Source organism: Rhipicephalus sanguineus, chromosome 10 (genome assembly GCF_013339695.2).
Source record: "Rhipicephalus sanguineus isolate Rsan-2018 chromosome 10, BIME_Rsan_1.4, whole genome shotgun sequence".
Lineage (NCBI taxonomy): Eukaryota > Metazoa > Arthropoda > Arachnida > Ixodida > Ixodidae > Rhipicephalus > Rhipicephalus sanguineus.
The window spans coordinates 8,804,420-8,822,624 of NC_051185.1; the positions used below are offsets into that span (position 1 = coordinate 8,804,420).

The window sequence follows — 18,205 nt, forward strand, 5'->3', positions numbered from 1 at the left end:
ACGACCAGCACAGCGGCGATCACGATCACCACTACGATACCGCCTATCAAGATCCACAGCCACAGTTGCGGGTGACCGCGGGACTCCTGCGTGCGCTCCCCGCCGGTCGCCGTTGTGGTTGCACTTTCCGTCGTTGTTGCCGCTTCCGTAGTAGTTCCTTGTGTTGTGGTTACTTCAGTTGTGGTTGCTTCCGTTGTGGTTGGTTGCGTTGTCGTTCCTTCTGTTGTTGTGACCACCGTGGTAGTTGTGGCCACCGTGGTAGTTGTGGCCACTGTGGTAGTTGTAGCCACTGTGGTCGTTACAGGAGGAGGCGTGTACGTCACCTTCACGACGTTAGAAGTCTTGGACTTGAGCCCGTCGCTGTTGGCTACGCGAGCCGCCAGGAATATCGCCCAGTCTAAGGCCCCGTCGGGTCGACGTGTGGCCCACTTGGTGGCGAACGTGAAGGTGACTTCGTGCTTGTAACCGGCAGGGAGAAGGGTCGAGGCTGCCTTCGACAACGTCAGTCATCGTCACTTCCTCCTGCTTCTCGAAGTCCGAGTCTAGCCTGGCGTTTTCCTTGCTGGCTCGAATCTCCACGGCTGAAGCTGCAAGGAGAGAGAGAGAGAGTAGGTGAAGAGTAGTAGAGGGTGCGCAGGCTTCGTAGTCAGCTGCAACCTACACACTCATGCACGCTTACCGTTGCCCGTTGTCAAGTGAGCTCCTGGCCAAGTCCACGTGAGCTGCACCTCCAACGTGTCGTTAGGTCCCGGGCGCACATCGATCACTTCAAGATCACCGATGTCACCTGGAGGCTACCTGACTTTGCACGATGTCCTCGATGACTTGGAAGGACCCTCCGACCGCCACCCTCTGGAAGGCGCCGGCTGGCTCGGCGCTTGTCGACGTCTGGTTTGTCTCTTCGGCGGTCGAGTTGTCCTCTTCGAAGTCGTCGATCGGGTATTCGTTGTCCGCCTCGGTGTCTGGTCCCAATGTGCCTAGGGAGACGTTTTGTATTCTATTAGTATAAAGTCCGTGTTACTCATTCTATTGATTCTGGCCACGTGGTGGCTGCATTTCGAAAGAGCCATATGCAAAGACTACCTTGTGATTACATTTTGGTGCACGTTAAGAAATGTCATGGCAGAACAGCGAAAAATAATCCGCCGCGATGGTGTAGTGTTACGTGTAAAACCCAGCTCTTGCGAAAAACCCAGCTTGCCATCTTTGTTCATGACTTTCATGCCAACCTTGACATTAACAAACAAACCGATTCCATATTCCTCGATTCTGCGAAAGCCGTTAATAAGGTACCCCAAAAACGCCTAATAATAAAGCTATCTTCCTTGAGCTTACTCCCACATGTACTAAATTGGATAAAAGAATTCTTGACTAACCGCCACAATTAGTGTTTACCAATTGTAATTTGTCTAACCCTCTTCCGGTATCATCGGGTCGGCCACGGGGCTCTGTCCTTGGCCCTCTTTTATTTCTAATCTACCTTAGCGACCTACCTTTGCACGTATCTTCAGATATCCGCATGTTTGCCGACGACTGTGTTATTTACCGAACCGTCACTAGCCCTTCTGACCAAGTATTACTACAACAAGACCTTCACTATATGCTACAATGGTGTGATGACTGTCTTATGTCATTAAACCCTACCCTACTAAATGCAAACTGATCTCCTTCACTCTTTGTCTAAATCATCTTGGCTTTCCTTATAACATAGCTAACGTCCCTGTTGAATCAGTAACATTTATAAATACCTTGGAGTTAACTTATCCAACAATTTGTCCTGGAACACTCACATTGCTAAAATCACGTTATCATCTAACAGTACTCATTCTAAAAAGACAGGGCGTGCAAACACGGACACAAGAAAGAAGTCAGGACACCACAAACGCCGACGTTTGTAGTGTCCTGACTTGTGGTTCGGTGTTTGTGGTGTCCTGACTTCTTTCTTGTGTCCGTGTTTGCACGCCCTGTCTTTTTAGAATGAATACTTACCAACTAGCTCAGCTCTCTGTTATTCTAACCATCTAACAGTACCTTGGGCTTCTTAGAATGGCATTTACGCAACGCTCCGAGTCACGTAAAACTACTCGCCCAAAAATTATTAGTGTGGTCAAATTTAGCATATGCATCTCCCATCTGGAACCCGCCAGAAGTAGGTTTCACGAATCCTCTAGAAACCACTCAAAACCGTGCCGCTAGGTTCATTCATGTTTCGTATTCATATGACATCAGTGTTTCATCTCTCAAAGCCGAGTGTAACTGATCACCTTTTTCTTGTCGCCGACGCATTGCAACCCTCTCATTATTTCACAAGTTCTTCCACTGGCAACTTAATCGCTCTCCTTACATTATCCCTGCAGCTTACAGATCTCACCGCACTGGTCATGCACTACAAGTTTTTCGCCCACGTGCCCGCACTAAAACATTTTCTGCTTCTTTTTTTTTTTCCCAGAGCAGCAAAAGACTGGCGCGGCATTTCCCACGATGTCGCCACAATTACATGCCCATCAAGCTTCATGCACAGCATATCGAATGTAACTTCACATTGATCATTGTGACAACCTTATTGATTGTATATGAACCCACCCCTTGTGTAATGCCTCCTCGGGGGTTGTTAATGAAATGAATGAATGAATGAATGAATGAATGAATGAATGAATGAATGAATGAATGGTCCTCGTGTGTTGACCCGAAGGTCGCGGGTTCGATCCTGGCCGCGGCGGTCGCATCTCGATGGAGGCGAAATGCTAGAGGCCCGTGTACTATGCGACGTCAGTGCACGTTAAAGAAGAACAGATGGTCAAAATTTCCGGAACCTGACGGCGTCCCTCATAATCATATCGTGATTTGGGACTCTAAACCCCAGATATTATTATTAACGGTGCAAAATACGTGACAGTGAGCACGCAGTACACATCACTGCGTCTATTTGTTCACTGTCCCGTACATAGAAGAAAAAAAAACAAAACAAAGAAAGAAGTAGGAGGTGGCGTCACGTGACAATGTTGAAGTTTGACCGGATCATGGAGAACGAGGAGGGAGCGGCGTCCGAGGAGGTTGGCTTGTGGACGCTAGGTGCACTCCCTCCTATTTTTTTTCCTCTCCACGGTCCCGTAGTTTGCGCTGTTCAGCCATAATTTTCATGAACCAACTAGCCCACCTAGGAACCCTGGAGGTGCCCCTAAAGAATGCGGACCCGATCGTCGCGAGATAATCCCGGCAGTGCCGGCCGCATTTTCGGTGGAGGCGAAAATGCTTGAGTCCCGTGTACTTAGATTTAGGTGCACGTGAAAGTACCCCAGGTGGTCGAAATTTCAGGAGTTCTCCACTACGGCGTCCCTCATAATCATATCGCGGTTTTGGGACGTTAAACCCCAACAATTATTATTATATGCCCCTAAAGAACCTGTTAAATTACAAAGAACGAGCGTGCTGTTATGTCCTGGCGTTTCCCGTCTTTTCGGCACAATTAGTGACGCCAGCCTGTTCACATGACGTCATGAACAAATAAGCTCTCGATTAAAACATAGGAGGAATATCAGTTGTGAATCCTCTCCTACCCTGCTTTTCAGTGCAGTCGCACAGCCATTCTGCCTTGCCTCGCGCGAATATAGTGTGCGATCAACTGACTTCGCTTCGTTTTGTGCGTTTTCGACTGCGCGAGAGCGGAGATAACAGCCGAAAATTGCCAAGTCCTGAATGTCTCAACACTTAGTGCTGACATTGTCCACGTGTTTTATGAAGTGATTAGCGAGAAGGAGACAGCGCTTAGTGAAGATGAGAAAGAAACCGCTCTCTCGTCTTTGAACTCGGAGTGGTTTGTGCGCTCTCTAAATAACCCCTCGTGGCAATAAGGCAACAAATTTGGCTAGTTGGCAAATTATGTGCGTGTGGTTTACCGTGTGGGAAACTATTTCAGTGTGACCCTCTGCGACTCGCTGATCGTGGGTTCAGCATGTGAGGGTAATAATAATATCTGGGGTTTAACGTCCCAAAAACACGATATGATTATGAGAGATGCCGTAGTGGAGGGCTCCGGAAATTTCGACCACCTGGGGTTCTTTAACGTGCACCTAAATCTAAGTACACGGGCCTCAAACATTTTCGCCTCCATCGAAAATGCAGCCGCCGCGGCCGGGATTCGATCCCGCGACCTTCGGGTCAGCAGTCGAGCGTCGTAACCACCAGACCACCGTGGCGGGCAGCATGTGAGGGTCGCCCGTGCTTTCTCTTGACAGTGATCGTAAGACGGCTGATACCGTTTTCCGTGCTGCGTTCTGACGGCTCATTTTGTATTGAAGCAACAGACTGCATGAAGGTATAGCCTCGCTATCTGCAGCAGCAGCGTTTCCTTACGAGGGTAGCGATGCGGGCTTGTTGGTCTGTCATGGTACTTGGATGTGGGCGCGAAAAGACAAGGACGAAGGGAAGCGCCAGTGTGTGTGTCTTCTTCCCTTCGTCCTTGTCTTTTCGCGCCCACATCCAAGTACCGTTTCCTTACGCCAGTTTTTTGTTGAATTGTGTCAGGTCGGTTGCCAAAGGAGTTAGATGCTAGCCTTACTTCCCAATGTGCTGATATCGTATTCTTTGCTTCACCCTTGCGGCGAAGCTCTGGGATCTTTTTTCAATATGACGTTCCTCAATGGATGCATGAGCGCCGCTTACCAGATGACAGGGAAAACATAGTGGTGCTGTAGAAGCTACCGGAGCCAATCTTCGGATCGCTCACTCGGGCCCTGTGATCGCTCGAAACGTGAGCCGTGACGGTGTACCTGCCTTTGCCAGTGAACTGGACAAAGTACCCGCTGTAAGTTCCATCATTGGCTTCGATGTCGGGTTCTGTAAAAGATTCAATGATAGCAAATGATAAGCGCTCGATGCACGAAAGCGCAGTGTTTGCGTAGCTAAATTTGTCATCGCGTTGGATAACCAAGCCTAGTCGTAGAATTGTTCAACAGCATGCGTATTGAATGGATAATGAGAGCGTATTCGTGCATCGGGCACATGCGCGTGATCACTATGTGTGGTTTGTGAGTTAAATGACGTAACCTCGGGACATACTGCGTTGTATGAAGCAGCTGCCACTTTCGGTTTAGGCATATCGTTTTAGGGGCGAAGCTCCTTATAGCGGCACCCGTTCGTCCCCGCCGTAGTAGTGTGTAACCAGTCTTAAAAACGGAGGGGGCGTGCAGGAGATCAGTGGGGGCGTGCACACATGAAGGCTCCCTAAAGACAATGCGCTGCGACAGTACGTGATATGTATCGCCCTCTCCTACGCTTTCCCCTCTTTCTCCTCTCCCCCCCCCCCCCCCTATCTTGCCTCGCGGCGCAGCGGCGCCGACGCAGGCAGCGTCGCGATGCAGCGTCGCGGCAGCATCTTGATTGAAAAAACCGACCGCTCGCACTGCACAACCGTTCACTGACCACCCCGTATATATAGGCACTGGATTTTGACCTCCAAGGTAGTGCGTGTGTGCGATTTCTCCTGTGCGTGATTAAACAATGAAAATTCACAGCGTACATGTAAAATTAAAGTGAGCTGCAAGTCGTCATAACTCTCGTCGAACCTTTAGTATAAACGCGCCCGATCTCACGTCGGTGATGATGTACTGGGCAGAATTCATGGAAGATTCACGGTTTACCGATGAACCTCCGCAGCTTCGCCCACTCATCATCATTCACTCCGTGGATATGCTGTGATTTTTTTTTTATTTTGGCAAGGGGGGGGGGGTACATAAAATTATTGACGAGTCTCTAAGCAAACTGAAGCTCCCTAGCTGCAAATGCAGGAGTATGAATGCAATTTGATAACGGGAATATCCTAATATAGTCAGAGATGCGCCGGAATTCCCCTTTAATTGTACGAGTGCGCAGGCATTGTTTTCAACCTGTAGACAAATTTACGTAAGACAGATGGGCACCGCCACCTTGGTCTGTTAAACGAATTGTTTCTTACTTTCGATGTGAATTAATAGTCATAAAACGCCGAATGCACCAAGACAACCGTTTTCATGCGTGTTAAAGATAGAAAAAAGCGCAGCTTGCACTAGTGGCACAAGGCTGGAACCAACAGCGGAGCTAGTGTTCGACCGAGCTTTTTCTAAGTTTTTGTTAGTGATGCCAAGCTTTTGCTAGAGTTGCTAAGTCAGTGGTTCTCAGCCATGGATGTTTCGGGGGCCCATGTTGCACCAGTGTAAGTGATGAGGGACTCTTTGCGAAAAGAGAAAAGGGTGGGGGGGGGGGGGGTCATAAATGAACACAACATGCAGCGTGAAATAGGGGCCTTTTATTTCTGCCTGGCAAAGAATGGCCATACCTTTGGATCTCAACAGCTTGTCACTAAATTTTGCGTTCTCCATCCACATTCAACCTGTTTCCAGCTATATTTGGTCTTAAAATGTGCAAGCCTAGAAAAAGTATGCTGGCGTGTATATGTAGTAGAAAACAGCGACAGAAGCTTTACAACCGTGTCAGGGAGAAGGAAAAACGAGTCAGCACCGCCGCATTGCAAGGAGATTATGCGGTGAAGCATATCAAAAATCCGAAGGGGCTGCTGTCACGGGACATAGTGTGCCTCCAAAAAACGTGTTTTTTTTTTCGAGAAAGGGTTTCGCGGACCCACAAAATGGCTTCGAGGACCCCCCGGGGTGACCCCCATTTGAGAACAGCAGTGCTAAGTTTTTGCTATTAGTACTAAGTATGGTTAGGCTCTCGGCTATCCTTCTCCGGTTTCAGTCTGTTTCCCACACTACGCACGTGTCACATAGCTTTGGCGGGAAGACGTCACGTGACTATCTGTTACGTGATGTGCTTTTAGTCACGTGGCTAGCTGTTACGTGACTCTTGGCGGGAACATGTCACGTGACGAGTTGTTACGCGGTGTTACACATGACTAGCTGCTACGTGGTTAGAAAATCGTTGGCGCAAAACAAGAACGTGGACGAAGAAGTAACACGGACAAGCGCACACTCGCAATTGACCTTTATTAAATCGATGCTCACTTCTGAAACCCTCACGCATGCGTACAACACACACGACAAAAAAATACACACTGACCTATCATGACAACCTCTCAGGTAGAAAGGCAAACTCGTTTTCAAAAAGCGACAAGGACGGGACGCTGATGCATTTGTCTCCAAAATGCCTAATGTACATCGCCTCCGCTAGTTCACGTGCCACCTTGTCATTGCTTCTTCGTAAGATACTCGGGCTATTCAGCAAAGGTTCACACGAGCACTCCTTGCAATGATGCGGCAAATGCGATCCTGTGCCATTCCCCTTTGACAGCGCATGCTCCCTTAGGCGATCATTGGGCCGGTCGGGCCGATGTATCAATGATCGCCGAAGGGAGCATGTGCTGTCATTGAGGACTGGCACAGGATCGCATTTGCCCCATCACTGCAAGGAGTGCTCGTGTGAACCTTTGCTGAATAGCGCGAGTGTGCGCTTGTCCGTGTTACTACTTCGTCCACGTTCTTGTTTTGCGCCAACGATTTTCTAACCAGTTATGCACCAACTAGCCCAATGCGTTATTAGCTGTTACGTGGTTTTTGGCGGGAACGTGTCACGTGAACCGTTTGTACGTGATTTTATTAACGTGACTAGTTGTTAGGTAATGTTACGTACGTTTAGCCACGTGACCAGTTGTTACGTGATGTGTGATTTTTAATAAAGTGACTAGTTACGTGATGTTATGTGATTCTAGTCCCTTGACTAGCTGTTACGCGGTGTTACGGGATCCTTAGTCACGCAATACACTCGCCCATCATAGTTACTGCATTCCGCGACCGCAAAAGTCGGTGCACGTGTTGTGGGAGCAAAGCAGAAGATGAAGAAGAGGATGAAGCGAGCGCGTGTCGCACCACCCGGCGCAAAGAAAAGCTTTAACAGTAGAAGAACTGATAGCTGGGCCAGTTGGTGATAATACTTGAACATGTTTAACTTAGCGCAACGACGACGAGGACACAAGAGAAGAGGAGACAAACCACAGCGCTGTCTCCTCTTCTCTTGTGTCCTCGTCATCGTTGCGCTAAGTTAAACATGTTCAAGCTTTAACAGCTCGCTGTTGAAGCGCAAGGTTAACTAACAGGCCAATATAACAGCACCGAAACGCATTCTGAACATAGTCCAGAACATGAATATGAGAGAATGAAGGTGTAAATCGCACCGCGACCGTCGTCGTGAAGTGGTACCGTAGACTTGTGTGGTGGGTTGGGGCCAGTCACCTCGGCAACCACCGTGGCGTCGAGGACAATCTTCTTGCCCTTGTACACGTTGGCGTATATGATGGCTTCGTTAGGCTTCCCAACTTGCAGGCTACCCATTCGACAGTCGACTCGAATCGGCTCGCTGTTGGGATCCTTGCCTTGGGACTTGACTTGGATGTTTACCTCGGCCTTTTGCGAGATGGAGCTCTCCACGCGAATCGTCCACACGCCAGGCTATAAATCAGTGTGTAAGCCCGTCAGTAACTTCGGCGATCAGCGGGCCTTTGTGTACCACGGAATACGGAATACTATTCCGTTTGCTCCGTGTGGTGACCCCTCGCATCGGCGGCGCTGCACATCTAGAAAGCCCTGACGCATTTCAAAATGGCCAATCAGGGAGTACCAATACAGAATAGTACTCCGCATTCTGTGGTGCGCTATAGGCCCCTCAGAGATATATAGGCTACACATTCCAACGACGTATACGACGTCAAGCTTCCCGCAAATGGGGCTTAGTACGCTCTAATAGGAAATTGCGCAGTCTTCATGTCAAAGAACAGTAATCATCAGCTATCCCCGCGCTTCTTTCTTCGCGCTACCGCCGCGTGTTCGCTACTTCCAGGTTACGAGCGGCAGGCGCGCTATCAGCGTTAGACAGCATTCTTGACAGAAAAGTGGACAGCGCCGAGTATTACTCAAGAAAGCAAACGCAAGCAAGGCAGATGACGATTACTGTTGTTGTACGGAAAAGACTCTCCAAAAGGCGGGAGTGTATGGAAAGTCTGTCTATGAATTTTATGGTTATGAGTTACGGCCTTCCAAAATTACATAGTCAAGCACAGACGAGTCTAATAGGGGACATGGGTCATGAACACATGCTGTTCCTTTGTACCTCATGATGTTCGTTCGAACATAATGTTCCGCTTCACGAAAGATAAACTAAAGACCATGACTTTGTCCAAAGGACGTTGCACTTGCACTATGTTCAACTTTTCTGGTCATTAGCGGTATGATCATGTGCATACATTGGTTGGAGAGATAAAGAAGCCATGCATTACCTGCGCCGGGCTGGGTATGATGACTTTCTTGGTTTTCTTGTCCCCAATTTCTACGCACATCTTGCATTTTTGACCGCGGGGATCGATGAGGGTCACTGAGATGTCAGTGGATGTGGAACTCACTTGGTCAACGATGACGACGGTGTTGTTACCCAGAGATGCTTCGAGCATGAACTGTTCCTCCAATTTGGTCGTCAAAGTCTTTTCGACATCTTTGAGCTGTAGATAACACAAGGGAGTGACAACGTGTTAGGGTTAATGAAATATTCAACATTCAGGCGTAATTTGGATTTTACAAATTTCGACTAGTTGTGCCCCGACAGGATTACGCAATTGTCATGGAAGAGGCTAGTGAAGCGGCAGTCAGGCGCTTCACTACCCTCTCCCAGTCAGTTTGTAAATTGTTTTATGTCAATAAAATTCAATTCAATTAAATTTAAAAAAAAGGCTCTGACTTTGTAGCGATCCTCTGGGGCTGTGTCTTACACCGTTCAAGACCGACTGATATGACCAATAGCGGAGTCGCCTTATCACCTCTGGCCACTGACGGAATGGGAAAAAGGACACTATCGGCAGAGGTATCTATGTGAAACCGCTAGTTTATGTAGGAACTGCAAAGTTTGGGCGAAAACCAAACAAGTGCAGGGGACGATGGAGGCCTGGAGCGTTGACGAATCGTTGAACAAAGAATGACACGTCAACTTATCTCAATAGCCTCCTTACTGTCCTTCGTACGCGTACTGATGCGTACACTGGATAATCTGCGATGTATCAGAGTTGCCGAATTGGTGCCGTGAGAAGGGAGGCGAATTCGAAGACGGCAGAGAACTAGGTGCTTTGTTAATTAGAGAAGCTGTTTCCACATTATTGAGTTAGTCATCGCAAAACAGGTGTAAGTGAAGGTTGCTGAGGCAGACCTTCTATTTTCCCTTTCTTAACCCTTTCACCATCTTGCGGGATTCCGCAGAACTCATTTGCAATACCTTCGTCCCGGAGTGCACATAAATAGCTTGATGGTAATGACGGGGCTGGCGACGATTATTTAGGGCATAAGCACATTGTTTGGCAACGTACGGCGCCGGTTTCCTATAAAACTATGAAGTTGTGTGGCTCTGTAAAATTGACAGCGTCATCTATGCGAAGATGACGTCATAAAGCAATGCTCCGGCATGGCGCAATACGCACCCTGATGTAATCCTTGTCTGCGGCGGCCTGCGTGGTGGTGCTTTCCACGAAGGCTGTCTCCATGGCGACCGCCGTGTTTCCCTGGAGGTCTTCAAAGAAGAACGCTTTTCCGCCGCTGAGTGTTGCCAACTTTTCAATCTGACTATCGGCTGATGCCCCCAGCGCCATCGTGCTCACTTCCACCTTGGCTGCCATCAACTCTGGCAGAACGTCTTTTAATGAGGGCGTCTCGTTTTCTGCACCATCAGTCATCAGCACTATGATGCCACCTTCCGGTGTCTCATCGGGAGTTCTCAGCACCTGTAATAACGTTAGTTTGGATACATTACCCCGCGCCTGTACTTAAAGGAAAGCGCCGTACGCTGTCTTTGGGGGAGGGGGATTTGAGCTGTGACACATAGAAGTTATCGTTGATGCGAGAGCGCATGTAACTGTTTCTCTGGTAAGCTATCAACTTGACGACTGCGAGAGTTCTCTCTACCTTTGCCATCGCTTCCGGGCACAGCTGCGACAAATTTCGGATTGATTGTGGAATGATGCATTTCGAACAGCTGTCTAGGCGTTCGAGACTTTGGCTCCAAACAGCAGTGTGAGAAGGTGTAAAGGCGTGAGGTTCTGTATAAAATCTGCATCTTCGCACAAGCTTGAAACTTCTTTTGGACCACTCTACGTGGCTGCATTCCTAAAGCTGCGTAATGCGAAAATGCTTGTCTGTCAAGTTGGTGAGCATCCTACACACACACACACACACACACACACACACACACACACACACACACACACACACACACACACACACACACACACACACACACACACACACACACACACACACACACACACACACACACACACACCACACACACACACACACACACACACACACACACACGCACACGCACAAACACACACACACGCACGCACACACGCAAACACACACACACACACACACACAGCATAAACAACAAGCAAATAATTAAGCCATCTGAGTGATAAAGAGCAGCAAATAACAAACGAGAGCAAAGGAACATTCATACTACGCTCGGCGGATGAAGCACCTAAAGCCATGATGATATCTATAAACTCATATTTTTTTCCCTTTTCATTAGGGATTAAGCTCGGAAAGGTAGGTCAGGTATCGGGTCAGTCATCCGAATGTCTTAATTAAAAAAAACAATAAGAAATAACAGGAGCCGCAGTAAATGTAATTACGTTCACGGTATGCGGTAGAGGAAAAACATGGTAAAATGACTGTTCACACTTAGTGCGTGCAATGCATTCACCTCGAGTGCTCGTTAGAGGCCACAACCAATGCACGTCCACCCGATCGTCTGCAACTGCTTGACCGCATTCAAAAAACCCTGCCTGGTGTTGACGTTTACTGGCATCATAGTGTGGTGGACGGTTCCTGTCGTACTGAACGTAACTATAGCCAGCCGTTTCGAGCCATCCGCAATATCCTGGATGTATCGGGTCGCTGCCTCTTTCAGGAACGTCAACCGATTCATGTCCTGGAACATGCACAGAACACATGAATGGAGCGATCTACGTTCTCCGGGAACCATGCACTCACAAAAAGAGCGGTTTGATACTGGTAAGAGTCCCAAGTGAAACTTGGGATGGCGTATAACCACTGAGCATTGTGGTTTGTCTTTAACTTCAATACATAACGCCTAAGCTTTTCTTAACATATAACTACTGTATGTAGCTTTGTCAACTTGTGGAGCAACTACGACACGAAGATTAATTGAAATGCACCCTAGAGGCAGTAAACAATGAACATTGTGTGTTCAGATGAAGCTATGCGAATAGCATGCGTTACTTGATAACGGGTACCTGTTGCTGGAGCGTAAAACCTCATAAACAAGTATTGCGCACGCGCCTGCGTTATTGTGGATTGCGTGTGTCCATTACCAATGTCTCAATTACAAATCTTTTTTGCTGCGCTCCTTAAGCGACTGACAACCGCTCAAAACACGAATAGAGGTAAACATAGTAAAGGAAAGATTGACTACTGTATTGGCTAGAACGAACCCAGTTTTTCTCATTAAACGCGGATTTACATTTGTATTTTTTTACTAAAGTCGCAGAAAATGAATTTCGGCACCGCACGCGGCAGAGAAGTGAAGATGCATATGATTTCGATCTGTGACCATTTACTAGTGTACGCGGTTAATGATCTCTATGATAACGTTGAAATGCAGTACACTTTTATTATAATCTTTTCAAACTCAAAGTTTGCAGATGCGTCTTCGTTTGTATTGAGCAGAACAGTAGCGCCGCCTACGCTTGACGTATGATTCGGTGCTTGTGAGCGGCAGCATGAAATTTTTTAGCTGAGGGCCTAGCGGCACCTGCCGACGAGTTGGAGAAGTACCAGGAGCGGCTGGGTCACGAGGCGGTAAGAGGACTTCTCATGACGACCAGCGTTCGGAAAGCTCATTCTATCTCCTTTTGATATATAAAAACGATTGAAAATGCGAAAACTGAAGGTGGTTAACTGCAGGTGCACTCACTCTTGTGAAAGAGGAACGTGGAGCGCAATGACCAGTTTGTGAGGAGGGCTATCGGCATCAACATCGCTTTTCAGCGTTGCTGGAGGAGGGATTCTAAGTTTTTTAGTGGCTTCTTAGATCGAAAAATTCTCCTTACAAAATGTCCACGCGCTTCGGGAATCAACCACTGCAGGTTTAACCTCTACCGAGAGCGAGCCTTTTGTTACTCTGTCGAAGTCTGGGTCGATGAAAATCGGTTGTCAGTCCCTATATGTTCGTCTATGTCTAACGAAGGCTACATTCCTTACAAAAAAAAGGAAAAAACAACGCGTGGCAGCTCCACTACAGTGAAACCTGAGGAAGGGCGTAGCACGGGCACCCAGCGATTACCGTTCATAGAATTCCCACTGCTCCGTTTACCAAAGCGTTGATGGCGCCAATGTTTGAGGTAAGCATGAAGGGTTTCCCCGGCACGAGTAGAATCTTGCTAGGCAGATTCACAAACTCGCTATGCGACATGCGCGCTGCATTTTGCTGCGCTTTATCAACTTCCTGCTTGTTACGGCAGTTAAGATACGCGTCGTCTGCAGCGATCTCCATCAGGTTGTTTCCCCGACAAAGCGCCGCCCCGACGCAGCACAGGGCGAGGGGCATTCGCTCGCTCAGCGAGGCGGTAGCGCCTTCTTTTGCGCGGCACCCGAGTCAGTTGTACGTTTCCGAAATCTTTTATTGCGATAACAATTATATGGACAGTCTCGGCTGGATTTTGCCGTCGCCGTCGCCGCCGTCATGCACCGTATATGTATAAGTATGTATATATATATAAAGGCCCCCAAGAAAAATAACTCAGAAAAATGCTTCCGAAGCGCGGAATCGAACCAGGGACCTCTTGCCCCGCAGCGAGCGGCGCTATCCACTACGCCACGAAACGCAGATCCCCCACGTAGCTAACGGCGAGCGTTATATACACACCATTTAGCGCTGGACGGACTCAGAGACAGCAGGCGATAATAAGCGTTTCTTCATTACCAGCGAGGTGGCGCTAGGAGCCCGACGGGCGCATTTAAAAGTCGTCGGCGAGCTCGCTCGCTTCTTCTTATATTTGCGCATGGGAGAAGCTTGCCCTTCCGCTGTCTGCTCGCGCGGTTTTCTCGTGGCGAGGGGTAGAGGAATGTTTCACGCTTTCACCGTGATGTCCGCGCTCATGTTACGGCGCGTACGAATGTCACTCGAGCTCAGGGACGCCGCCAAACGAACAAACAGAAGATGAGCGCGCGAACTATCAAGTGTCACAGCTCGACACTTGAAGCACGCTAGTTTCCTTCGCTGCTTCGGCCGCCTTTGCAACAGAAGCGCTGTTCAAACTGAGACTATTCATTGGCGAGCCTCACTTCGTATAGCATTAGTTCCTTGCTATCGCATTCATTGCTTCGCCCTTGCGGCGAAACTGTGACTTTTTTAACAATTTTAAGTTAATTATTGGGATTAATTGGTGGTCATTTCTGTTAATTATATTACGTTAGACCTTGTTCGTTCATTTCAACACTTCGAGCATTACTAGCCTTGTTATGGCCTATATTGAGCGTTTTACTGTGAGCGTGATCACGCCACATGAGATGCATGGATGGACGACAAGCCGGGACCCGGAAGTGCCCCGCATTTAAAATTGTGTAGCTCTTGGTGCAGTTCTAAATCTTGCGCTTAATGCAGCTCCACCGCCGTGAAACCTGAGGAAGTGCGTACCACGGGCAATCCAGCGATTCCCTCGACTCTTCCCTCCGCCTCGGCCATCACGCGCTTGCTGATGCGGTGGCGCCGTCTCTTGCGCGGCGCGTTTATCGGCCGCATGTGTCAGAAGCGTATTTAGCGATTTCTGGTAAATTGTTGCGATCAGTTCTGGGTTATTTCTGTAGTTTATACTATTTTAGACCTTGTTAGTTTGTTTTGCACTGGTTTCGAGCATTGTTAGCCTTGTTTTAGGCCTGTATTAACCACTGTGGAACCATGCGACATGTGATAGTGGACGAAAAGCCGGGCCCCTAAAGTGCTACGCACTTGAAATTAGTTTTGCCACGCTTCGACCTAGTAACACAATGTTTTTCTAATTCTCTTTAATCTCGAATGTAAGGTTGCTGAGAGAAGCCGGGTGTGTTTTTTATGATGATGATGATGACGATGATGATGAGCAAGCCTCGCTTACGTCCATGCTGCCCGAGACGTCAAGAACCAAGACAACCCGCTGGGGTAGATCCTCTCTCTGCTGCGTCTCTTCGAATGAAACCTCGATGTGCTTGGACATGTCTGGCCTTGAAAGGCTGCAAGCATGGTGGAAGAGTGAAGGAGCAGATGTGTCGTAATCGGAGGTCATCCTTTATAATTAGATGCGCGTATCTTGTCACGCAAATTACAGAAGAAGGGGAGGCTGCTTGGTATCGACCAGGCTAATAAGGTCCCCCATAGATAATAAGCTCCCCCATACACATAGCGGAAAATGAACTATCATCTTCGCATAGTAGGTTTCTCGACTATTAAAGGGGCCCTTCACCCCAAGTTTTGCATGTTTTCATTGTACGTGTGCATATTAAGGCGAAAGCCTTAGATACCTCATTAAAAGCAAATATTGACCGTCGGCGTCCCGCGGGTTCCGCGTGAACACGAATGATGCAAAAAATCACCATCACGTGATGACTTCATCATGACGTCACAGATTGCCGGACTTTCTAACGTCATCATGATGTCAAATAACGTGACTTCACATGATGATGTCATCACATGACATCATCGTTTGGTCAAAGGTGGGCCGATCACGGCGGTAGTGCGAAAGAAGGTGAAGTCCGAAAAGCTTGCTATGCCTCCGATCGTGGAGGCAGTGCAAAACCACAGTTAGGTGCAGAAAGCGATCGGAGGGGGCCGGAGGAGGGTCAATACAACGACTTAGAAGAAAAAGAGGTCGGCATTTGTCTTCGAGTCTTCAGCCTATGACTTTGCTATATATATTTTCAATAAGCAATTTGCTTCAGTTGCGTTTGCATCAGTATGCATGTACACAGCTTTTGTCTACTTCTATATATCTATAATTTACTGCAAAATTGTTTCAACTGGTAAAGTAAAATGAAAAATAAAAATCCAGCCAGCTCCACTTGGCGAACACTGTCGAAACAGCGAAGCTTATGCCCGTCCTTCATGAGGCTATATCGTACTTCTATGTTTTTCGAGTCTTCCGTTCGTGGGCGTATAGCTTCGGCCTCTCTTGTGCGAACATCGCGGTCGGCTCGGCGACGACATGCCCGTTCTCGCATCAGCTCTCGCTGACGCTCACGACGGGTGGCTTCTTCATCGGGAGAAGGATAAATGTTCGCCATCTTGAAAGCGAAAACTCCTGAACACTGACACTGACAAGCTATTTTACACTCCACTGCTCCTCACCGTCACACCATCTTACTGCGTTTCTCGAAGGTTAACCCCTGGACATCCTCCGCCCTCGCCTATCACAGCACACGTAACCCTCCCCTTCCTACCGAGCCTCACTCTCCACATTGCGAGGCCACGTGATCACCGCTACCACGACCCCGGACGTGAAAGCCTCGACTAAGAACACCTTAGCTGTTAATATAAACACTTTTATCACCCGAATTTTCGCAAAATCTACAGAACTGTGCAAGAGTCCTTAGCTGAGGCAGTTGGTTTACGTAGATCGCATGCGAAACAGCGCGAGCGACGGGTCGACGAAACAGAGGAGAAGGCTGTTTGTCAGTCGATTGATTGACAGTCCGTTCGTCTTGTTTCGCTTTGCCATTGCTCGCACTGTTTTTCTGCATAACGTACGAGGACTACGTCTGTGTCAAACAGAATAGGTACCTGCATGGACGTGAAGTGCCTAAACAAGTGCACACCGGTTCTTTCCTACACCATAAGAATTAGTGTTTTGTCGGGGAAACGTTACAGCTGGATGGCTGTGTGCAACTGGTGTACTAAAGCTTAATAAGTTAGGCATACAGATGAGAGAGAGGCGTGCACACCCTTTGAAGTCTTCGTTCTCGCTGATGACTTCCCACGTGGACCTCTTCTTGCAGATTGCGTTCTGCTTGTTGGGAGCAGTTACGGTTGTGCGTACGCGTTCCTTCGCTTGAATCGCAGAACTGGCTTACCTGCAATGTCACGTCGCGGTTAGAGTCAAAATCCGTGGTGCAGCGAAGAACCCTACCATTTTTCTTCGTTGTAGGTGAACCATTACAATATATGTTTAGTAATGCATTGCTGAAGTTCATACCTCATGCCCGATTTTTATCATGTTACCCATTTTATCACGTACTTATCATCGAAGGATAAGTACGTGTATCTAACTTCCACAAAATGGACGTGGAAAGCCAATACTAGAGCAGGTAAAGGGATACTAAAGCTAAGCAGTGAATTGGTTTAGATGATGAAGTGTACTTTGATGATTCTAATGTCGTTAATTTCATCATCGTAAGTTTAATAATGGAGAAGAAAATCAATGTCAAAGTTTCATTGTTAAATTTCGCACCGAATCTCCGCGCGTTACGTCATGGATTTCAAAATGTATTTGTGGTATTTTGGTGACACTGGCTCAACGAAGTTTTCTGAAGATTGATTTGTTTAATCTATGGCTCCTTCGGAGGTCAATGTACTTCATTTTTACCGATTAGGAACTACGTAGGACATAGTAGACGCCGTCAAAATCTATGACGTGATGGAGACTGGTGCAGAAATCTCAAGCTGGCGTCGCTACACGCATTTTGTTATTACGCATTTTATCGCTTACCAAGCGTCTTCTCGCGGAACGCGTGGTGATTTTTAAATATTGAAAGAGTGATTTACTAATATGAGAAAAATTGTTTTTCTCTTTAGTGTCCCTTTAAGTCATTGATTGATTGATTGATTGATTGATTGATTGATTGATTGATTGATTGATTGATTGATTGATTGATTGATCATCTTATTCTCTCACATTAAAGGCTCGTTCACACCTGCGACTAGCACCGGTCGCGCGACCAAGTTAGTCGCGAATGGCCGCTTTGGCCGCAAAGCGACAGCTATGGCTCACTTGCTCGCCTCTCAATTTTTCAGTCGCGCGACTGCAGTCGCAAGCCTCTGAACCAATAAGATGCGCAGGAACAGGATGTAAGCTTATTTAGCGGGGCAATAGCAATGGAAGGAGACGGGAATTCTGTGAGGCGACGTGTATAAGTCGCGCGCGGGTGTGAACGTAGGTCGCCCCGAGTCGTGTTTTAGTCGCCAGTCA

General features: G+C 47.8%; 1 protein-coding gene across 1 annotated transcript; it reads right to left on the reverse strand.

Moving 5' to 3' along the window:
- Window positions 1–4,636: 4,636 nt before the first annotated feature.
- Window positions 4,637–17,242, reverse strand: LOC119372327 (calcium-activated chloride channel regulator 1). Its single transcript, XM_049419845.1, has 8 exons — window positions 17,239–17,242; window positions 16,962–17,085; window positions 15,143–15,257; window positions 11,757–11,958; window positions 10,448–10,683; window positions 9,263–9,481; window positions 8,165–8,438; window positions 4,637–4,836 (listed from the first exon to the last, which is right to left on the reverse strand). The coding sequence occupies exons 1-8, from the start codon at window positions 17,240–17,242 to the stop codon at window positions 4,637–4,639; spliced, it is 1,374 nt and encodes a 457-aa protein (XP_049275802.1).
- Window positions 17,243–18,205: the final 963 nt, after the last annotated feature.